The sequence below is a fragment of the Hylaeus anthracinus genome, unplaced genomic scaffold (genome assembly GCF_026225885.1).
Source record: "Hylaeus anthracinus isolate JK02 unplaced genomic scaffold, UHH_iyHylAnth1.0_haploid 12000, whole genome shotgun sequence".
Lineage (NCBI taxonomy): Eukaryota > Metazoa > Arthropoda > Insecta > Hymenoptera > Colletidae > Hylaeus > Hylaeus anthracinus.
In genome coordinates, this window is record NW_026534347.1 from 5,423,031 (window position 1) to 5,447,690 (window position 24,660).

Sequence of the window (24,660 nt, forward strand, 5' to 3'; positions counted from 1 at the left end):
TCACTTACTACTCACTCTTTTTATTTCTCTCATTCATTCTCTCACTCGCACCACCTAATCCACTCGCTCACTTACTCCTTCTATTTCTCTCTTTCATTCGTTCACTCAGTCCACTCTCTTCCTCTCTCATTCGTCGTCCACTTAGTCTGCTCTCTTACTCGCTCATTCAATCGGCGATGGAATGCAACGCCGTACGTATCACGTCGAACCACTGCGTCACACTTTCATTTTCCATCCCTCGTCGACTCAGTCTTTCGAAATGATCCTTCCATGGATGCTGTACGGAAAACATAAACTCTGATAGCCGGTACACGTAATGGAATTTTCGAAAAATTTCATGGCAACTTAATTGTACTCGTCTACTTCGTTTATTTTTATTTTTTATGGCTTAATTGGAATCGTCATTGTTGTTTCTTAGTTATTCATTTAATTTTTAACCAACTTCGAAGAAAGAGGAGGTTCCCCAATTCGACATGTACATATATTTTTTTTTTCTTGTTCGATTATTTATCCTCATTTATATTTAATTGTAGATGAATTATATAATATATGAGTGCAATTTAGATTACAAATATTTCACTGCAATGCGTAATTTTACGTACGTGATATTTTTATCTTTATTCTTATTAAATTATTTAATATGAATTGAATAATATATGGGTGCATTTTGTACTATACATATTTCTACTTCTATTTCAATATGAATTAAATAAGTTTTTCTTACGTCTGATATATGATCGATAGAATTCACGATTAAATAAAGGTAATTTTACGAATGAAAAGTTTATGACGTCAATAAATATTCATACTGCTCGTAAGGTCTAAAATCAACGATTACTAAACATGTAAACTTGCTAATGAATTAATTTATTTTGAAATTTATTCTCCACATTGCTATGCACGCCAACTAATTACTAATTAATACGCGTTTCCAAGTGCAGGGAATGCTTTTTAAGAAAGCTATGCGTAATCAAGAATGACACGACAAAGTTCTAGTGTTACGATGCGTTGTAAAATATATTTTTTAAGGCCTTTTGCAAATGATTTTGGTAGAAGGAGAAGGCTTAGATGAATTCTACTGTTGTATACTAATTGTAAATGATATATATTCTCGTAAGGGAGATGTTCTTGAAGAATGCATTCTCTTCCAAGAAAATATAAAAAAAAAGAGATCGTATAAGCATGCAATCCATGCTAGCCATTACAGTCGTATTTGCGTAAGAGTAAATCATACTTGCTTGTCTTCGTATCAAGTGCTCAGAATAACCACCTTATACTCGAATGCAAGCCTGTAAACGTCTAGCCATAAATCTTCTAATGCATTCGAAGTCCCAGGTGTTGTTTGGCGTCGTTAGCAACCTTGTCGAATACAACTCATTCCCACTCGACTCACGAATTATTCTCACCTCTAGTCTATTTAAATTTCTGGTGGACTTAAATAAAGTCAAGGGCAAGGAGATTTCTCATCCGAATCTATCATTGACCTTCTATAATGTTCAGTTACGACTCTCAGCATAAAGAAAATTTAATTGATATTGTAATTAACGGTCACTTCATACTTGTTATTATTTTTCAATTTGTCGTGACTTCAGTTAGGCCTCAAATTGATAAGTACATAATACAAGTGACATAAGTTCGTTTTATTCGTACTTTATTAAATTTCATTTATATTACGTTTCTTTGTTATTGTTATGTTTACGTTTCTGTTGAATTAAAACTCGTAATCTATGATTACATCTTTGATTTTATCTATATAGAAAAGAAACGAGTGGAAAATATTAGTCAAGACTTTCGAAAATTCCATCTTTGAACCCAAATACAAGCACATGACGGCATTTCAATGTCGCAGAAAAAAAACCCTCTGTTTCTAAATTAAACCGAAATCGATAACTAAGATTACAGTTCAGCAATTCGATTTCTAAGAAGCTCGCAGGAGATTCAATATTCAAAGTAAACGTCTCGCTGAGTGTATGCTAAGCGAAAAATGGAATTCCCTGTCGCGGTGGAATTACTTTTCAGTTCGAAAGGCACGGAACGATCCGTGGCGTTATTCTTCAAACGTTCGTTTGCATATTGCGCACAGAGAAAAAAGAAAAAAAGAGTGATTGAGATATTGTTTGAAATAGCAGGCGCGTTGTGATGTATAGCGTTGCTTACTAATGGACAAGATTTATTGATGCGTGCACGCACGTACTATATCCACTCGAGCATGCTGTAGAAATACCTATAAAGTGGGCGATTACCGTTCTCCCCGATGGCTCTCACAAAGTGGCAACACGCCAGGCGCCAAGTAACGGACGGTAATCAACATCAACAATACATTCCTGAGAAACCACACAGGTCCGAACGAGTAGGGGACTCGTACGAATGTGTCGTCGATTTCATGCTGTCTGTTACACCGGTGGCTTTGCTCTCGGTGAAAGGTTGCAACGTTCCAGCCGAACGTGTATGTACTCATTTTCAAAATCGATTCGTTCTCGGCGTCAGACTTCTGCCGTTCAACTTTACAGCTGATGCCCCCCCGCTTTCGTCCCGTTGCGCTCGATATTGATAGTAGACGTTGATAGTATACGTGTTCGTGATCAGTGGACCGAGGAAGTTAATTATAGGAAAGAATTTTAGCTTGCTCTAGAGGATCAGTAGATGATCCTCTCGATCCTCTAGAGTTGTTAATTATGGAATTGGTAAGAGCTTATAACTATAGGGAAGATTACAATTAAGGATAAACGGGGTTGGTAAAAATAGCAACTTAAAGTAAATTATAGATCAACATTTAAAATTATTGAAAAGAATGTTACCTCGCTCTAGAGGATCAGTAAATGATTTGAGTTGTTAATTATGGAATTGGTAAGAGTTTATAACTATAGGGAAGATTACAATTAAGGATAAACGGGGTTAGTAAAAATAACAACTTGAAGTTAATTATAGATCAACATTTAAAATTATTGAAAAGAATGTTACCTCGCTCTAGAGGATCAGTAGATGATTTGAGTTGTTAATTATGGAATTGGTAAGAGTTTATAACTATAGGGAAGATTACAATTAAGGATAAACGGGGTTGGTAAAAATAACAACTTGAAGTTAATTATAGATCAACATTCAAAATCATTGGAAAGGATCTTAGCTTGCTCTAGAAGATCAGTTGGTTATTTGAATAGTTAATTATGGAATTGGTAAGAGTTTATAATTTTATAACTGAACACAGACGAAAATAACAAAATTCTGAAGCTGGACATCGGAAATTTGCATCCTCGGAGCGAAGATAAAAGTTAAAAAATATATTTTAAAACATCAATATAAATATGTAGCTAAACCGAAGGGTTTCATAATATTTTCATAACCAGAAATAGAATTTAAAGAACTTTAAGTGTAACAACTATTGTACGAGGTTACACAGTTTAACGAATAACGAAAAGGAACGGAGATTCAGTTTTCAGTAGTTGCTACCAATCGCTCCAGTTTCGAATTACTCGAGGATCGTCGATGCCTAATCGTATCACTCCCATCGCTAACCCACGTATGTATGCAAATTCCGGGTGTTCGTTCGGGACTGTCGATTTTAGCGGCGATCGTAGCCGCGAGCCGTCCGAGAAGGACGTGGTAGCGGACGAGGAACAGAAGTGGGAAGATGGAGAGGCATACACCAGGCTGGATTAATATTTATGGTTCGTAAAATATGCGGATGGACCCGACGGTATAATTTGTTACGATTTGACCGGAGGGTCTAGGTCTAGACATAACCGAGAGAAACCCTTCTCGGTTTAATTTTCGGCTACCGAATTTGGAGCGGTGCTTCGTTATTGGTACCTGTCTAACCCCTCTTTCCACCCTCCGTCCTCTTGCCTCTTCGTTCGTTCCTCGTTCAAATCTCGGGTCCTCTGTCCTCTGTCTCTTTTTATATTTTTTAATTATTTTTTTCGTCTCCGCTCGATGATGTATCGACCATTCCGTTACACGCCCGAAAAGCGACGGGGCCCTGGGCCTGTGTCGGTGACTTCTAATTTCTATTGGCGAAACCCACGGAATCCTTTTGATTGCTAGATTTTAATAGAACGCTGGTCTACCGTGGAGGTAGATCAAGAAGGGAGAAATGAGATTAGGTCCGAGATCGATGTTCCCATCGGCGGCTTCGTTCTGGTATAATGAGGCATCGGCTTGTTTTAATTCCAGGCGTGCTTCTTATGGCTGGAATACGTACAGATTTCCGAGGGAATGGGACATGTTAATTCCATTGAATTATGTCTAGCTTGGCGATGAGAAGATTAGTGTACGGGACGTGTAGAAACAGTTTTCCAACTTCGGATGCGTATAGGAGTGTCTGAAAGAATAATGGAAGGATTGATAAGTGAGCTTCTTGGTAGTTAAATCGATGTTGTTAGTTAGAAAGTCTAGTTTTACACTTTCATGCAAGCTTTCCATGATTATCTCTATGTAATAAATCCTGTATCTTGCATACCATCTTCGGACCAACGTGCTCAAAATAACCGTGAGACATCGTTGAAAATATAATCTCCGCGAGGAACCATGAACCAAGAACCAAGAATCCATGTTTCTCTTGAATTAAACAACTTCTTCGATATGATACAAATTCTTCTGATATAGATACATCATGTAAATCATTAATGTTTATATACAAAGTGGTGACAAAAATGTGGAATTTTCTCTCGAGATCAATTCTAGGCGTAAAATGAAATCGAAAAGCTCTTTACCACTTTGCAATATTTTGCTTCGTTACCAACATATGAGATATTGAAGTTCATTAGTGTGACTCCTGGGGCGCGCCATTGTTATTCCAGTCAGCTTATCGCACAAACTTCACCTGCTCAAATCTAGATAACGAAACCTCGGATTGCAAAATGGAAAAGGACTTTTCGATTCGTAATGTCACAAAGAATTCACCTTGATAACCAAAGGTCCCCGACATTTCTGTTCCCACTCCGTATCAAATATACTATTCCATGATTTATTCGTACTTGGAAAAGTATCTCTCTAGAATATCGGTAAAATTGATTGTGCACAAAGTTTGCGACTCCACGAGGTACACAACGATTCAATATCAAAAGGTTTCACCACCTCTATGGGCTAGTACACTAATTTCGCTTTTGGAGATCCATTAAAAACCGCTACGAGCGTATATTTATCCCTCGATAACGCCGACAGCGAAATATTATAGATATTAAAAAAGTCGTCCTGCCTGGTTGCATCGAAGCCAACAGATAGTCTCGTTATCTTCGAATCTCATCCGAGTTTCACGTGCTGGACTCTGGAGATCCTTCGGTCGAATTTAGTCCCGATTCTCGGTGGAACGCGTGTAGCTACCGTGCTTGAGCGCGCGTGGGCCGAGAGACGCGTGGGCGTATTCACGGTTTGGTGGTTTCGCCCACGTTTGGCGGTTTTTCTTTCGCCGCGGTACCTCGCGAGGCTGCCGAAGTTTACGTTCGTAGAATCGTCGCTCCGTTACTGGGTAGATCCAGGACCCCATCAGTCGTGATTTATGTCCCTCGTGGTTCTGATCAGCCTCGATTGTCAAAAAGGTATTCCAGTCTGGCATTTTGAAAAAATCGATTCGTTTGGAGCAAGGATGTTTTGGGAAGGGGACTCTTTGATACTTTATGGCAGTGGTTCGTGAACTCTTTGAATAATGACCATTCCAAGAAGATAAGAAAATACTTCTATGTATGACATAGCCATTGCTTAATCACTGGTTATCAAGATTTTTATTCGTATATTTTTATATACCTATTCGTTTATATAATATAACATCTTCATTGAATTTGTTATGAAAAAAGAAAGAAGATAATACAGAGAAGAGAATATATATATATATATATATAAAACAATTGTAAAAAAATACTAATGCATAATACTATCTACAAATTAAACATTAATGAAACATAATTGTGATGTAATACGAAAGTTAAATTTTCAAACCATATTATTTTTAAAATATAATTATATTTGTAACAAAACAGATTGATATTCATCTAACAGAGAAAATTACTGCATTGAGAGGGGGATTAATAGAACGACAACAAACGTTTGTACTATCGGGTGTTATCGATTCAGCGACAGGGATAATACGAGCAATGCCTTTGTTCGATTTAGTTGATCGACGCTTCGCGTTACTTATTCTAGTCCTCAAAAGAACAATCCCATTATCAAAACAGTTCATTGTCTTGGAATCCTGTGCATCGAGAGGCGCGAATGACCGCCGGATGTGGTAGATGCTAATCCAGGCGAAATGGACATTGATGTTTCTTTGCGCTATTGTTAGCGGTGAATTAGCGAAAACAGGTGCTTAGAACTGATTTATGAGAATGTTCTTAGTGTCGACTCTATTGTGATACGCTGAACTGTTATTCGAAGTGATTGTGAAGATTTACAACTGCATGACAATCTGTGAAGAGTGAATCTGTATTATGAAACAGGTGAAGAATGGGATATACATAGTATACTATAGTGATCTTTCAAAGTATCGGTACTAGCTCAACTGATAAACGCAGAATGTTGATTTACTTTTAACCCTGTGTCCTAATTGCCTGTCACACGGCGACAAAATCGCGCGTAGGTTCTATTCTTTTCTAGAAGAGACTCTAGGATTTTGTTTTTTTATTAAATTACGTATGGTATAACTAATATTTTATTTTATTTTAGATGAAAGTACATAAGTACATATGAATACTAAAATTGAATACACTATACAGGTTATTTTTATGTAATATAAAATATGATATAAAAATGATGTAATATATAAAATAATATATATTTATAGAGATGGGTATCAGTTCGTACAAAAATTATATCATACTTTGGAGTCGATAGTTGAGATAGTAGAAATACTTGTGCGACTCACTGCAGGATTATACGACCATGAAATTCACAGCATGTAACTATGGTTCTGAGAATTCGAAGCTTTACACTCGATTTTCTTGCGAAATGTTGAGTAGCACATCCCATGCGTTTGACAGGTTATTACACTTGGCGTGTATTACCTCTACTTGAGCCAAATGGCCGACTCGAAGGCCGCGATGTCTACTTATACGTAAACGCATAGTAGCCACATTGAATTGCTAATTTAAAGATATATCGAAGTTTTTTAATTTGGAAAATTCGTAATGGCTGAACAGGTACATAAATAAAAATTCTGAAAAGATATAGCCGTGCTTCCAATTACTAGCGTCTTGTCAAACCAGTTTATTTCATTTCATATTGTAGCAACCAGGTTCGAAACAATCTTTAAATACATGACACTTTGAAATATTCAATGTAAAGAATATTACTTTATTTATTATTGGATATCATGTATCGATCATTAGAACAATCAATAGCTTCGTTTTATTATTTTTAATTGATAATTTAATACAACAAATGTATGTATTATCCTGCTACATGTATATAAGAAATATATAATATATAGATTGTTTGAAAAATATTCTTAAATTCTAATTATCATTTCTCCTTAAAATATATTCAAATTGATAATGGCTCAGTGTGGATGCAAGTATCTCAGATTTAAAACATTAGTGACTAAATGCAATAAGATGCAAGCTAATTAAAAAATGAAAGTTGAAATGAATTTTAATTATGCAATCTTGTGATTTGCAGGGCTTAGACAGCAGTGGACGGCCAGCTTTCGTCCTTTACTTTCGCGTTCGTTACTACGTCGACACACCGTTGCTATTAAGGTAAGTGGTTATAGGGATTAATTATCCATTAAAGAAGCCATACTATTTTGTCATAAGAATATGAATACTTCAGATCTTTATGTGGTATTTTTGTAGAAAAAAATGTTTACCTTCGCATATTCTTTAAGCACTATCTGTATGGAACACACATTTCAGAACTTTCGTAATTAAAGTTCCATAAACCGTATGTTTATTATATTAATTTATATCATAAATGCATACAATTCCCACTCTAGTCGTTATTACCTACGGTAAATAATTTCCTGCGAAGCTCCGAAACATTTCTCAGCCTCCCCCATAAAAATCTACTTTTCCCAATTGCGTCCCTTTTAAAACCCACTCGCAATATCTTTCGACGTACTCGAAAAATCAAAGGGACCAATTATTCCAACCAAATTTTCCCCATTCCCGTCGATATCGACCCCTCGATGGACCCTTCCCGCCGGAAGCTGGAGAGCAGAAGAAGTCCCGGCGGAATCAGCGATGGAATCGTAAGCGCGAATAAAAACTCCGGTAGTCGGATCGACCCCACCGGCTGACAAATTATTCACTCGAAAGAGGCTGGCCTCTCGCAGGAAGCTAAATTAGTCGAGGACGCTCCGGCCATCGGACGGGCCTCCAAATGGATTGCAGAATTAATCGGAGTAATTAGCGTTCCGCTTCAAATACTCCCCTGTGCCACCGTGCCCAACCGCCGAACCCTCCATAGGCCTATCTCCTCTCGAACCCCACCCCGCCCCTCTTTTGTCCCTTTTTTCCTAGCCGCGGTGTATCGCGATTATAAGGGTTCCCGGGTTGCCCCGAGGACCCAGAAGGAGAGACAGTCGAGGAAAGGAAAGGGGAACCGTGCAGCGAGAGTGAAACGAGAGAGTTTGACGGTGTCCCAGCCGGTGCAATTTTTGTGGGTGCGAGGAAGATAGGCGAACGTTTTAGACGCGTGTAACGAGGATAGAGAAACACGGAGTGACTCTGGGGGGCGAGGAACGAACAGAGGGGTGGCTGGATCTCCCTGGATCTTCTTCACGAAACGAAATCTCGACTCCCGTCCCGGTAGCTAAGTGCTACCTACTCTTGTAATTATAAATTATTACGTGACGCGTGATAGATAGATCGTGCGCATTAAATGAAAGCACTAGTCCCGGTAATTATACTGATACACAGTTGCTTTCTGATTTCCTACCGAAACCCGTAATTTACATCGGGGTCCCGCCTCATTCGCCGCACGTCCACGTCGACGAGGGTTTAATTCGTGAAAGGACTCAAGGCTGACCGGGCCCACCGCATACCCCGAATCGAGATTCCCTCGGTTCGGTTCATTTTCCTGTTTCCGTCCTCGCCGCGTTTCATTGTCTCTTTTGATCGCCAATCGTGCGTTTCTATCTCTTTTTTTCTGCTTCGCGTATATGAATTTATCGAAGCGTCCTTTAGCGAAGAGAAGAATTAAATTCTCTTCCTATTTCGTAAACATGAAAAATTGCACCTTGCAAATTTTTATCTAGAAACATTTAATAGGGATCAATTCCAAACCTTTTGTGTACGTTAGCTATACTTTCACCTACACATGAGAATTTTCTGATGAAGAAATATTGATTAGACACTAAATTATTGCTGAATAATTAACTGAGGATTTGTAGGATACTCCGGCATCTGTTGTAGTCACTTTGCGAATTTTTATCCAGAAATATTGAAAAGCGATCAATTCCAAACTTTTTGTGTACATTTGTCATACTTTCACCTACATATGGGAATTTTCTGACGAAGAAATATTGACTAAGCACTAAATTATTGTTCAATAATCAACTGAGGATTTGTAGGATACTCCAGCATCTTTTGTAGCCACTTCGCGAATTTTTATCCAGATATATCGAAAAACGATTAATTCCAAACTTTGTATATATATTTGCCATACTTTCACCTACACATGAGAATTTTCTGATAAAAGAATATTGACTAGGCACTAAATTATTGTTCAAAAATTAACTCAGAATTTGCAGGATACTCCAGTATTCTTTGTAATTAGTCAGTGAAGCAGGTAGTATGTTGATCACAGAAAACCCGATTAAATAAAGTAGAGAACAGGACCGGGGCCCCAGTATTTCCTCCATTGGCATTCACTTTCGCAATCTCAGCATGTTGTTTCTCTGATTTATAGAGTTGGATTCCATTGCTATGCGTGGTGTGTGCAAACCATATCCAACGCGCGACTCTGCGATACCCACGTGGCTTAAACAGGTAGAAGTATGTCGTTTATCATCACACGAAGTTGCGCGACGATATTTCTTGCGTCGTTCGTTGCTACCAGATATGCCAGGTTCTGTAAAAGTGTTTCTATTTGTGTTTCTTGCGCGTTTCCACACTACTTAGGATGCCATGCTAGCAGAATTTCCTTAGCGTCTCCGTGCGTTATGTCGTTTTACTCACTTTCAAGATTAATGCCGAAGATGATTCCAAGTATGTAGGCAATTGTTTACCGCGAATGATACAGATGTGCATATCGAAGCAAATCGCTTCATAATTTGCTAAGGTGGAACTTTGCGCGTTGTGTTGCAGTGGTTATCTCGTGTTAATGTAGTGTACCATTAATCAACAGGAATCAGATAGGAGTAGGTAACTATGTAGAGTTAACAAGTAAAATAAGTATGCGATAAATACGTGGGACGAATGAAAAGCGATGCACTTTATAGTTTCTACTAAAATCGTAGTATTTCGATCGATTGCGGTAATGCGACATTTTATTTGTAATTTTGTTCGGTTTATTCGCATTTCTTAATTCTGTTTGTTATCGTTGCAGTTGTAAACTTAAGAACATGACACAGTTCAGTGAGGTTCAGAAATTAATTCTATGTCTATATATTTAAATAATTTTTCATAACTCTATTTTATATAGAAATATTTACTGGTCATTTTGTTATGTTAGAGTACCAACCTTATCGTAATCGGTCAAACAAATTACTTCGACATTTTACTACTTCTTTACGTGCTATTTTAGAATGTGTGACTAAGGGAACATTAAACTTTATACAATTTTTCTTTTTAAATGAACGGTAATGTTTATCTTAAAAACACACAGAATTAATTTCTACACCTAATAATGAAACGATTGATTCAATAACTATATGTGCTTTCCTGTGACTGAGAAAAAATTAAAAATTGTACGATTTTTCTTTATAAATGAATGGTAAGCTTACCGTAGAAAGGCATAGAATTCATTTCTACATCTAATATACAGATAAGATCATTTTTGAAGTCTGCAATAAATTTTAAATGTTAAATTGGACAGATTCATTCGTATCTTCTGAATTACAGTATTAAACGAATCGAACAATCCCTGATATGGTAACAGAGACAGAACTCAAAGACCATAGTGATTGCTCAAGCCTAATTCCAATGTGTATCAGATCCTCGTCACTGGTTTTTATTCATCGCCACGTGTCACCTTGAACATTATGTCACGCGTCGATAGATTCGTCTTGGTAGCCACTTTCACGCGATATAAACAAACCTATAGCTTTCCAATGCAAACTATTAAGGTCAGCCTCGTAGTTTGGAATTGATTGCAACCGTTTGAAAATTGACAAAAGTCGTCGAACTCTTGGAAGGTAATGAAATCTTTCCCCATCTCTAGTTTGATTAATGAAACTGTTTGTTGAGAAGAGAAACGCTGGACGTTAATAACGCGAACATAATGCATGCGCGCCATAATCTGGTATAGAGTAGTGATTATTGGCAATGACAGTTAACATACGATTTGAATGATTATACTGGGAGTTATTTCAGCTGTAGCTCGATCCTTCACTTCTGCGTTGAATTGTGACTTTTAAGAGGACGACTGTTAACGTGCAAGACAATATACAGGGTGTCTAACTGGACTCACGGAGGCAAACATCTTCGCTGTTTAAAATAATAAAAATGTTTGCTGAGTAAATACAAGGATTGCATTGGTTCCAGGAGGACCTAATATGGTGACAGCAGTTCTTTTATTAAACGAAGGTGTAGAAGACATTCGGAGGTTAACTTCACGAAGTAACAAGTTTCTCGTGATACAGGTTTCATTGGTATAATTTATTCGTGAACAGGAATATCACATCGAGTACGATTATAAGTAATAATAAATTCAATAAACTGCTCTTATAAATTATAATAAATTTAATTAATCGGTCATGTGAATTATAAAAACGTGGTGATTAAGATGCAAGAGTTTTAAAACTAATAGTAGGTATTCGCTTAGTTACTCTTTCAAGATTATTATATCAAGAATTTCTGTAGAAATGTGATTCACTGTTCTCAACGATTTCACTATTAAGTCACCGTTGAACCTTTTCGTTCAGATTATCGCTTTTGGAATGCGTCGATTCCACATGATGAAACACTCTTGAGCAATTCATCCTCTGAGAACCTCCCCATTGCGTTTGTAAATACGTCATGATATTCCTACACTTTCTACTATTAGGTATGATCCAGGATCACGTGTTACCACTTCAGAAGTCCTACTTCATATGCAAAGTGGTTTAGAAGTACCTAAATCGATGCATTATTTTAATCTCTTTTTCTGCTAAACGTCGATGAAACAGTAGACTCACATCTACAATGCCTTACAAGATAATTTTGTGCTGGTGAACAATACAGTTCGATCATAATTGTATTGCTACTTCTCTAAGTATAACAGCTGTTGTGGTTATTTAATCATTTAACAACAAATTCTGTTATTTATTTGATATCTTCTTGTAAAGGTTAATCAACATATTGAGTATACTTTTATTCATTTGTTTTGTGTACAATTCATAATGGACAATTCATATTATATACACATATCACAGCAAAATCATCTTCCCCATCATTGTTTAAATAATAATTATTGTTAATAACTAATGTAACTATCGTCAGAAATTAATATTTAGTTGGTGCACTCAATAGATATTAAAATATTGACTTTCTCACGATTAATCTCTCGAATGAATACTTATTCTGAATCGTAATTGTTATTAATGTTTGATCGAACACCAAATGATACTGTATGTATCATAAATGTTTAATTATGTTAAAAATATTAAGTTTTAATTATTCCAGTCAATAGATATTAAAATATAGAAAAATATCGCACGAATAAGTATTCATCGAACACAGTAATCGTAAGAAATTTTTATATATCATTATACCTATCTGTTACCTGGAATAACTGAAAATTAATTTCTCAAAATAGTTGCATTATTTATTAACAATATTTGTTCAAGCTAGTTCAAATAAAAACAGCTTCTACATTCCTCTTCAAGGATTTCGTGTATATACTTGACGTCTGTCAGCGAAGAATACGTTCCGGTGTATATCGGATAGCGCGCCGAATCGTGAAAAACGTTTGCATAATTAATAATAATAATAACCTTGCCATTTCTATGAGATATGCTGCCCATGGTTACCGAACATTCCCTCCTATTAGCCGAGAAACCAGCAGAGAGAGACGCCAGATCGATTCGAACTTCGTTGAATGGTTTTCAAGTGGTACCGACACGCTCGCAGATATAATGAATCGTATCGTGACTCGTGAATAATTAAGTCCCGTGCTTCCACGGAGATGAATTTTTTTTTTATCTCGACAACAGCAACGTGTTCCGCGTTCGAAACCTCCGCTGTGTCTACGGACAGTCGACGTTCCTACAAGAGACATTTCCCTGCACGAAACACGAGGTCTTGCGAAATTTATGTGTTTGTTACATAACTCTCGATTGCGTTGGATTTCGTTCCATCGAGTTTTCGATCTATCTATATATTTCAGGGAATAAGGAGAATGTTAAGTCAGCTGTATGCCCTAAAGTAGAAAAGTTGGGTCGTAAATGTAAACGTTCGAATGGACCTGGCTTGATGTTTTTTTTTTCCAGGATTACAGGGCTTCTCTGTTCGGAACTTTATCGACATGAATATAAAATCAGTCTTATAAGTATTCGTACCTTCTTTGTGTATTGAAGAAAGTCTAAATTAAATAACAGGTTTGATGTTTCCAAATAAGCAAAATTTGTTGGTTACTAAATATACTTGTACGGCTTATACGCCTCCATAAACATCCCCTAAATACTTGGAATATTGAAGCTCTTAATTTCTACGTTAAGACGTTCCCCAAATCTTGGAAAGTTTTAAATGGAAAATTCATACAATTTTTTCAATCGGTTACTTTATGTCTATAAGTCGGATAAAAATTGATGAAACGATTGAAAATTTGGCAGAATTCTTACTTATTAGTCATATTCGCTCGTATTCATAAATGCATAAAATTATGAAAGTAAAAAGGACAACAACGATTTGTTTCAGCGATGAGACGACGCGCCACCACTATTACCTGCAACTGCGGGACAATGTCGTCAGGCATGGGGGTGGGGTGGAGAGCCTCCATCCTCACCATCCCTTACACGAGCCAACTATCGTCACACATTTGCTCACACTCGCGGGCCTTGCCCTACAAGCCGATCTTGGGGACCACTCCGAAGAACGACACAGGCCACACGCAGGATCTGTGGGATACTGCAAGCCCACGGATTACCTTCCGCCTCACGTAAGTCTCTAGTTCAAGCCAAACGTTAGAAACACCGTAGAATACTAAAAATTAGGCAAATTACCAAATTAGGATTGTCGTTGAAAATTAGCTAGACAGGGTGAAGCATCTTCACAGATCTGTAGAAATGATGGCTAGAAATAAATATAGACATTTGTATTAATTGGATAGTTTGAGAAACGGATGGAAGCAATTAAAATTGGAGTAATTAAAGTTTTGTCTCGAAACAGCTAGAAACCATAAAACCTGACACTCGCCGTATTACTTATTTTTGCATTCTCATCAAAATTTGCGAATTTTATCCAGATTTGTTTCTATTACCCCTTGAAATTAATTGTTGAAATTTCATACCTGTGTCACGTTAACACGAGTGACGTGGCGTTTAAACTGTTAGGAATACTTCACAGTTTAGCAGTAACAGTAGTCCGATCCCTGACTAGAGGTAGTCAATGATCATGGTGTGTTTAGATGTGCCTCGAGTCAAATGTGCTCGCCGTGCTCGCGGCTCAGCATAGGGACAACCGGGGCCTGTCGAGGGAGGAGGCAGAGCTGCAATACATCCGGGAGGCGGTGCTGCTGGAGGCGCCGCTCAACGCTCACCTCTATCGACTCAGACGAAGCAAGAACGAGCCTGGCCCTGGACGCATACTCCTCGCGATATGTGCTCGCGGGGTGCGAGTCTACGCCGAGGAGGAGACACCGCGGGTCTTCGCCTGGAACAACATCGGCAAACTCTGCTTCGACGTTAGTTTCTGCTTTTAATCAATCGATAACATATCCCTCGAAGACGCACAGCGCTGCGATTTATTTACAAATCAATTTTGTTTTGTTTGATTTTATGAAAGAAATGTTGAAATGTTGTTTCGATAATGTTGTGTTAGATTTTTAGAGAGAAATCTCTGAAATTGCTAAAGTTACAACCTTGAAAGCGTTGACACTCGAAAAGTATAATTTTTAATATTACTTTGAGCTTCTTCAAAGGACTTCAGTCTGATTCGATCTCTTCTATGTAGCGCAAGAAGTTCGAGATACGCGCTGTCGATCAGCCGGACAAGCTCACTCTCTACAGCGGATGCGACGACAAAAGCAAGCTTCTTCTGGGACTCTGTCGAGACACCCATCAGTTCTCCATGGCCATAGCACCTCGGGTGAACGAAGCGAAAAGGCGCGAGGAGGAAGGTGAGTCTCATGTTTCTTTTTGAATATATTTATAAAACTATAATTATTTTATAGTGATAATTTATTGATTTTAATAGAAATACCTAGTAATTATTACCTAATAAATACTTTATGTATACAAATAATTTAATAATTTTTCTTGATAATTTAAATACATTATTAAAATATCCATCTATTATTAAAATTAAAGATGTCTAATTAATGTTTTAATCAATTTTTTAAACAAGCAGTATTTCGCTGTACGTATAGTTAATTTTTAATAGATGTTTATGTCTGCTTTTCCACATTTTTTTATTATTCTATTTATAAAATTTAAACTTCCATTATGTTTTGTATTGTGCACATATACTGTTTTATAGACACAATTATATTTATTTTTCGACGACGTAATGTATGCATGTATTCAATGTATATAATATATATGCAATGGTAACATATTATAATAATACAACTATTATTATACAACTATAATTCAATACAAAATGAGTCACGAGGTAGAAAAATCCTTTTCCAAGAAGTAATTTATTTTCTTTCGTGTGATTACAGAAAGGAAGGTTCTCCGCGATTGCTACATGTATCCCGCTCGATGCAAACTGAGTTTGACGGCACGCGGGGCGCGCGGTGACCAACGAATATCTGTTATCTCGAGCACTTCATCCAACACGACTTCTGGAATTGTCAGCGACCGGGTTCACAGCGAGGACGAGCCAGATACGGCGCCCGCTTCGACCGAATGTCTGCCACGACTTACTGAAAATACTTCACATACTGGCGTTCAGTGCACCGTCGTCAACGGGACCAATGCGGACGTCGAGGATCGTTCTATGCCACCGTCGCCGGTCTCCACCGTGGATGGTAAGCTTGCTCGCAATTTCGTACGAATTATGTAAATATTATCTTGTTCTGCCATATTGAATCCACCATTTTGAATTTCTAAATTTTATGTTCAGATTTAGGATCAGTGACTCCCAAAACCCCTATATACCATGTTTCATCTAAATCGAATCACTTTTCGCATTTTGATCTGCCATATGGTATCCGCCATTTTGAATTTTTAAATTTTATGTTCAGATTTAGAATCAGTGACTCCCAAAACCGCTGTATACCATGTTTCATCTAAATCGAATCACTTTTCGCATTTCGATCTACCATACTGGATCCGCCATTTTAAATTTCTAAATTTTATGTTCAGATTTAGAATCAGTGACTCCCAAAACCGCTGTATACCATGTTTCATCTAAATCGAATCACTTTTCGCATTTCGATCTACCATACTGGATCCGCCATTTTGAATTTCTAAATTTTATGTTCAGATTTAGAATCAGTGACTCCCAAAACCCCTATATACCATGTTTCGTCTAAATCGAATCACTTTTCGAATTTCGATCTGCCATACTGGATCCGCCATTTTGAATTTCTAAATTCTGAGTGCTGATGTAGAATCAGCGACCTCAAAAACCTTTGTATACCAAGTTTCATCTAAATCGTTTGACAGGAACTCTAGATATTCAAGGGAAACCCCTGTAAGGGTTCAAAACAAACTGTGTACAGGTAAATGTTGTCATCTTCATCCAGGAAATACTACGTGTTTACGACGTTTACTACTTTACTACGTCAAGCGTACACGTTTCCAGGAATTTATGTAGGTCACGGAATTACTCATTCATTCATAATTGTCTACTATGTATAGCCTATTAAATAGGAAACTTTGAAGTGTCGTAACTCGGCGTGGAATCGTCCGATTTAATTCTAACAAAATTCAAATTAAAGGGCAGAATTTCTGCTACTTATGAGGCAGTTGTTATCATTGTTAGATACTCTTAAACAATCGTTTTTGTTTACTATAAATTATTCAATACTACCCTCATTGTACCACATAACACGGCGTGAGATCGTTCAACTCTATTCTAACGAAATTCAAATTCATATATTTACATTGGTTGATCCTCAAGGAAACTCTGTTCAACTTACATGATACAATTATTAAGAACAATGACCAAGATGTAAATAAACACACTGTTACCCAATAATACCCTACAATATATTCATACTCGTAACCCTTCATATCTTTCACCCTTTTGATGTTGGGGACGCTTAAATCTCTGCATCTCTTAAACTTGTACAGTTACTACAAACAAAATGATAGAATATTACTTTAAAAACAATTGTACGATTTTTAGAAGTCGACGGAGCAGACAGCACACCTACGACGGCTGCTCTGAGGCTGGCGTCGAATACAGCAACGGCCGCCGAGGGATCACAATGTAGCAGCAGCTGCAGCACGGTCGTGGTCGTGAATGCACCTGCTGGTGGACCGCCTCGAATGAGGCGCACTTCGGCAACATCCAGTCTGGAGCTGGGTTATTCGCATACGGCACAGAATTCAGCGGTTTCGTCGGAAACCGCTAGCTTTCCTGGCGCCATTTACGACAGGTGCAAAAAAACTGGAAAATATGCAGGTGAGGTTCGACGAGTTCCCTTTCTTCCTGAAACAGGAACGATTATCACTGAGGTTCTTTTCGGAATATAACCTTTTATCCCATTGTATAATCTGTTAATACTAAGTTTCATATTTTTCTTTATTTTTCTGACTCGGGAACAATTATTAATTGTCATTTACGTTTTTAGTTAATTTTCAATGTTTTTTCTATTGAATAAATTCCAATTGTACAACTGAACAAACTGACTGCGTTATAATATAAATATCCGAGTTTCTGGTTATCTTTTTTATTTCTGTGGTATTGGAAAATATGCAAGTTTATAAGGTACATAAAGAAATTCGAGTAAAATGAAATGTTTCCGAGGAATTATAATTATGTTTTAAAAACTATAAATATTATTATGATCGGATCAATAAATATCTTGGATCACTACGTTGAACTAGAGTCAACTTTAACTCCTAAATTACCGAGATCGACTATAATCTATTATATCAATAAAATTAATTCTCTATTACAATAATTACTAATTGAGTAACTTTGAAAGTAACTTGAAGTTTCAAGTACATAAATCGATCAATAATTGATTACAGTTAACATTTCAAAGCTTTCCACTGTATGCATTTAAACCCGCTAATATTTCATCGTACGTCAAATAAATTCTGAAATCGTATATCTCAACAAACAAGCAAACCAACAACCATTCCCACCAGAAATAAAATGTACTAAAAAATGTCATTTGCAGGTACAGATATTGCGAGCGAGACCAGCGGAGTGTACACTCTAAGAAGCAGCGAAATGCAAGACGAACGAATAGGTGACCTGTACTCACCGACCGGAGACGCGAACGAATCGTCAACGGCGAGCGACGTGTGCGCCTTGAGTTCCGTGCAGTCGACGACCGACGAGGCATCGGTGACATCAGGCTTCTACACCATCCACAGCGGGCTTCGATCCGAAACGAGCGACGTTTACACGGAAGATGTCAGCACGGAGGAGCAGGAGCCCATATACAGCATTTGCAAAGGTGACGACGATGTCGCGAACGTGGTGTCCACGATGACGGCGGTCGCCCTGGACCAGCAGCTCGACGATCCCAGGTCGCGCAGCAACAGCATACTAAGTGCAGGTAGCTTCAGAGGCGACGGTAGCGATCCTTCCAGCGTGGGACCGCTGTTGTCAGCCGACGAACTGTCGGATCTGATCGTGGGACGTTATCCACCTCGGAAGACCATCAGCAACTCCATGGACTCCGACTGTGACTACGTCACCATGCCTCCGCCACCGCCGCCGCCGCGAACGGACAGCGACAGGCAGCTTCCTCCGCCGCCTCCCTATCCATCCAGCATGGATTACGCGACAATCAACTCGTCGCGGTCCAAGATACCGGATATAGAACGAGAGCCACCGCCTCCACCGCCGTACAACGCGACTCGCGGCGAATTCGTACCCCTGCCGCCCAGGAGGACCGATCCACCGCCGCCGCCGCCGCCTTACACGTCGCCACGAGAAAGAATCCAGATACCACCGCCCACGCCTCCTAGAAACGACGCTGTAACCCCTAGGGAACCGCCGCCACCGCCGCCGTACCCCGAGGTCTCGGAGGTCACGCGCCAAGAGGCGATCTCCACTCTCTATCCAACCAACAGCGAAGAGATCGTCTCAAGAGTCACGTCTACGAAGATCCAAACTGGCCTGGCTAACAGCAAGGCGAACATCGGTCTCACGTCGTCCAAGACCATCGCCAGTCAGATCAACGACGTCGCCTTGATCGCGCCGAAACCACCACCCAGGATCCAACCGCCCACTTATCCCGGTGACAAAATGAAACCCACGCCTGTTCACGCTCCTGTCGCGGCCCTCGTCGTCGGACCGAATAATTACTTGGACGTGCACGCCTCGCGAGGCGGTCCTGTTCTGTTGCCTTACTTGACACCACCGCCGCCCCCGCCACCCCCGCCGCCGCCGATGGTTCATCCCAGACAACCACCACCGCCGCCGCCCAGCTTGGCCACCGTTTACACCAGCCAAGTCGCCAGGTCCCAGATCGAACAGTATAAACAACAGCTCTATTCCGACGTCGACTACGTCATGTTCCCTCTGAAGGACCCCGCTGTGTCCAAGCAAGAGTACATAGACGCGAAGCAAGGCTCTCTTCTGGCTGCGATGGCCGCCTACCCTCCACCACCTTATCCTTCCTTCAACAACAAGTCGTTGGTGATGTATCGCAGCACGCCGTACCTACCCGGCTCCTCCTACTCCTCCCCTTCGAAATACGCGTCTAATCAAAACCTTAGTAGCAGCGACACAAGCTCTACTAATTACCTGCCGCACAGCAATCTGAGCAGCCACTACGCTGCTAGCACCAGCTCGCTGTACAGCGGAGCCACTTGCTCGTCGGCAGGGAGTCAAAGCCTCCGACGAGAACCACCGGCACCGGCTCATCCTCACACACTTCACGCGTTCTCGAGGACGAGAAGCGACGAGAACATCTTGAAGTGCTTCGACTCGCCTTCCAGCATCAAGTTACAGTCCCTGCCGCAGCTCAAGCACCGCAGGCTGCCGCCCCCACCGCCGCCGCCTCCTTATGAAATACAGGTACGGTTCGTTGGATTATTAATGTTTAACCATCGTGGGTCGATGTTTTGGTAACTGTTCGTTGCGTGTTACAGTCGGTATAATTAAATTGTAAGGGTGATGGGATTTAGAGAGCGATTAAACCTTACTGTTTCCGCTCTTCAGGGGTCCTACGCGTCTTCTTTGCACTCGGATGTTCCGTGTGAGGGGACATCGTAGGTCTAGCAAATTTTGTTAGTGACACCATTGCAAACATCCTTTATACCTTATGTTTGCAGTGAGGTCATTTATAAATATCATAAACTAAGCTTTGTGTATGTATATCATAATATTATAAAATACTTTTGTTTGTTCTAACAAGTAAACCTTCTGCATTCTACGCATTACATAAAATAGTCTAACTTTGGAAACGTGTCCTCTTTGGTATCGTTAGACTTGATTATAAATTCTAACGATACCAAAAAGGACACGTTTCCAAAGTTAGACTATTTTATGTAATGCGTAGAATGCAGAAGGTTAACTTGTTAGAACAAACAAAAGTATTTTATAATATTATGATATACATACACAAAGCTTGGTTTTTGATATTTATAAATTACCTCTAGTACAGAAGATGATAATAAAATGAAAGGAATTTAGTCAAGTTGACAAAGAATGGAAGAAGTCTATAATAAAGTATATTTTACTGTTTTACTTGTACATAAAACATTAGATTACTACTATTTCAAACGAATATTTTACTTTAATACAATCTGTATAGTGTAATATCACAAAATAATTCATTAGTATTTACAAACAATTTCTGGTATACATATATATATTCTTTATTCCTTAATTCCCAACATGTTGTTTAGATCGATAGTTTCTTCATAAAGTGAAGAAAATCTAGCGTCAAAAATGTTTTAATTAAGTTCGCTCAAACTACGATGATTACAAATTACAATTACAATAAAGAGAACCTTCGATCTAACATTTATAATCTCTATAATATATGAGAAAGTTTCTTTCACGAGTTGCACTCAATTATTTTATATGGTCGTGCACAATTCAGTAATGTAAAATAAAACATAAACTATTGTGCATGTATTACTTATTAATAAAGCGAAAGAAACTTTTCGGACAACGTAATACATCAAACCGATATGATTTCCCTTGAACAATCGCATTATTAATAATCTCTATCTCTTTGTAGAATCTTGAGAAGAACCAACCGCTTCCATCGGCCTCCTCGTCGTCCTCTTCGCCGAAGAAGACGCCCAAGACGAGTGTAACGGAGGAGCACGAAGAAGGAAAGGAAGACGGAATGTTGGACATACGGACGCTTCGCGAGAAGAGTAGAAATTTGGATCTGCCGCTGATATCGGCGCTGTGCAACGACCGATACCTGCTGAAGCAGACGAAGGCGTTCGTAATGCCAAAGCATCCTACCGAGCCGACGTCCTCGACGTCCACGAAGAACGGCACGAGAAGCAGCAACGGTGGCCCTTCCAGCAGGAACAAGTACCCGGTCAGCGGTCTCTCCACCACCCAGATCACGAAACCGCCGAGGAAATCTTCCACGAGTACCCATAAACATCCCGCAGAGATAAAGGGCAACTCTTACAAGATCACCAATTCAACGGTTGTCTCGCCTGCTAAGAAGGATACGACGAGAGCGTCGCATTCGTAACACGGGATTTAGAAAGTGGCGGCCGGTCCTTTGGAAAATTATGGAATTCTATACCTCGAATTAAGTACATTCCGATATGCCCTCAACGATTCCACGCCAAGCACTGTCCTTAAATTAATTAGATAGCGACGAAAGGGAATGGTTCTGACACCATAGTCTGGTTGAAAGAAGAATCGACTTGAGGGATCGCTCGTCCTTACAACCGACAATAAAGTGTCTCTTAATATTTTCTTTTGCTCAAGTAACCGAAGGACAGTTTTTTCTCTCCAAAAGCAGAATAGAAACAATTCCCGTAAGGTTAACTGAAGGAATCGTACAGGATTTTTTGTATCTCTAGGTCCTAGAGTCTAGGGATACAGGTGTTTACCAATTGACCCGAACATTAATTAATTCATAAATATATAAGCGACTCAGAAATAATTGCTAAAATTCATGTAACAGAGGGTCAAGTGTCAAATTAGTGCTGCATCCGTCGAAAATAAGAAAAGTAAGAAAAGTACAAGATCTCCGTCCACCATTTTCTTATTTTTAGTAATCTAATCGTTACATAAAACGACAGACAGCGTGCCTAGCCTTGAGACCTTGGATGCCATAGATTGACGGTAATTTGCAATTAAAATTTGTAGACCAATCATCAAGAAATAGTTCGTGCATCAGGTGAGATAAAAAATACTTTATGTATCCGAGACAAAGAACGGTAGCAGCTCTAGTTCGCGTAACCTAATCCATCAATCAAGACGAATCCTCCTTCGACCCGGCTATAAGTACTTAAACACCGTTGCTCTTTTTTTTTAAGACCGTGCTTCTTCAACTCAGGGTGCCATTTTATCGTTTACAATACTTCTGCTCGTCGCGAATACTCGAAAATGTCCTATGAGAGTAGGTTACGTTTCACCTCGACGACGGATTATTACAACGTATGAATCATTCGTAATGGTAAATTAAGGAGAGCCTAAGGCGTCTATTATATACCTCTCATCTCATTTCATCTTTATTGATCTCTCTGATACTCCTAAAAAATTGTACTCTAACCCCTGCGAAACGAAGCTTTCTTTTCGTGCCTAGAATAGTAGAAACAACCGACAATAAAGTGTCCATTAATATTTTCTTTTGCTCAAGTAAGCGATTAGCGCGATGAAAACGAGAAAAAAAAAATTGAATGCGAATCTTGTGAATCCTAGCGACGAAACCGTAAGTGCTCTTATACATACTTATTCCGTTTAAGAGAGCGACGAGTTTTCTAGGTACTAATTACGTAAATATTTTTATACTCTGAAAGAAGGCAGGTACGATTATTGTAACCAGAGAAACAGTACCTATCGATGTCTCTACGGAAGTAATATTTATTACCATCCAATTTTTTTTTTGTCTTTGTATTGTATTTTAATATCTTTCAATCAGTGCTCGCTTTACGATACTTTCTATCAAAGCGTTTTTAAGCATTCGCGTGTACGTAACTGTAAGGTGTAGTTGTCGATACTGTCGTCTGGTTAATTTCACATGATTTACTAGGGACACGTTAAATGTTAAGCGAAGCCGGTGAGAAAATCGACTGACTCGTCGAGCGAAAATATTTTTCGGGGAACTGCACTGCAGGACGCGCGCTAGAAGATAAACGCGAAAACAGTTAAAGTTGTAAAAGATCCGCGTCAGCGCGGGCCTTTCGTACAATTAATCATAGATCATAGTGTAATGGGTAATAATTTAGACGTAATGTTGACTTATGTTAATTAATACTAGCTATTAATATTGCAACACGAACCATGTCTGTACATAGTATTGCGTGAAATTATAGGATTTGTTGTAGTCGGAAACCTCATGTATGTACCACGCGCCACCTCAGCTACGAATAATAAACTTTTTTTTTTTTATAATGAACATCGTTACGAGGAGCTTTTTCTTCCGCGTAGGGCTGAAGAGATTTAAAACCATCTTTCTGTCGTCTCGTACTGCATAACTCTCGAGAACTATTAGGCCAAAAAGTTCGTACGAATTTTAACGAATAAACAAACAGCGATTTTTCTTAGACGAGGAAATATATTTACTCTGCAACATATTCTCCATTTTGTTCTATGATCTTTCACCGTTATTGGGACAAATGATTCTTCGTTTGTAGAATTGCAAACTTTTGGGCCAACCGAACATCACACAGATTAATTTGAAATCATTCGCTCGTTTATTTATACATTATACCAACACACACAGAGGTCAGAATATCGCAGAACACGGGCAAGTAACGCAATTAATCCCGCACAGATGGCGCTAATTGTTCCTTTCTGCAGTTATGCAATTGTAAGTATAAACATTCGCATGCATTCTCCGGTTACTAGGTCGTTGCCTTGAGACGCAACAAAGGAAATCGTTCGAAATTGATGATTTTTCACTCAATATTTCCAATCGCAAATAACATACACGAGCAACGGGATGGTCAACTCAAACCCACACATTCGGTTTGTTTATTGTAAAGCACGAGATCAGATGGTACTTGTCATGCGAAATAAATAAACATTGCAGTTATTAAATACAAAGAGAATAATTTGTTATGTCAGTTGCTCTCTAGCTCGCAGTTGC

At 38.9% G+C, this 24,660-nt stretch overlaps 1 protein-coding gene across 3 annotated transcripts in view; it reads left to right on the forward strand.

Annotated features, from left to right (window-relative positions):
* The window catches only part of LOC128890345 (protein expanded-like), a 133,761-nt gene extending 109,797 nt beyond the window's left edge, over positions 1-23,964 (forward strand). For 2 of the 3 annotated variants that reach the window (XM_054148757.1, XM_054148756.1), the window contains 8 exons: positions 7,606-7,685; positions 13,986-14,226; positions 14,695-14,970; positions 15,240-15,405; positions 15,952-16,260; positions 17,586-17,864; positions 18,589-20,441; positions 21,613-23,964. In XM_054148757.1, the coding sequence (XP_054004732.1) occupies positions 7,606-7,685; positions 13,986-14,226; positions 14,695-14,970; positions 15,240-15,405; positions 15,952-16,260; positions 17,586-17,864; positions 18,589-20,441; positions 21,613-22,089 (3,681 nt within the window). In that variant the 3' untranslated portion in view covers positions 22,090-23,964. The remainder of the gene's footprint in view (positions 1-7,605; positions 7,686-13,985; positions 14,227-14,694; positions 14,971-15,239; positions 15,406-15,951; positions 16,261-17,585; positions 17,865-18,588; positions 20,442-21,612) is intronic. The other variant, XM_054148758.1, reaches the window with a different exon arrangement.
* The last annotated feature ends 696 nt before the right edge of the window (positions 23,965-24,660 follow it).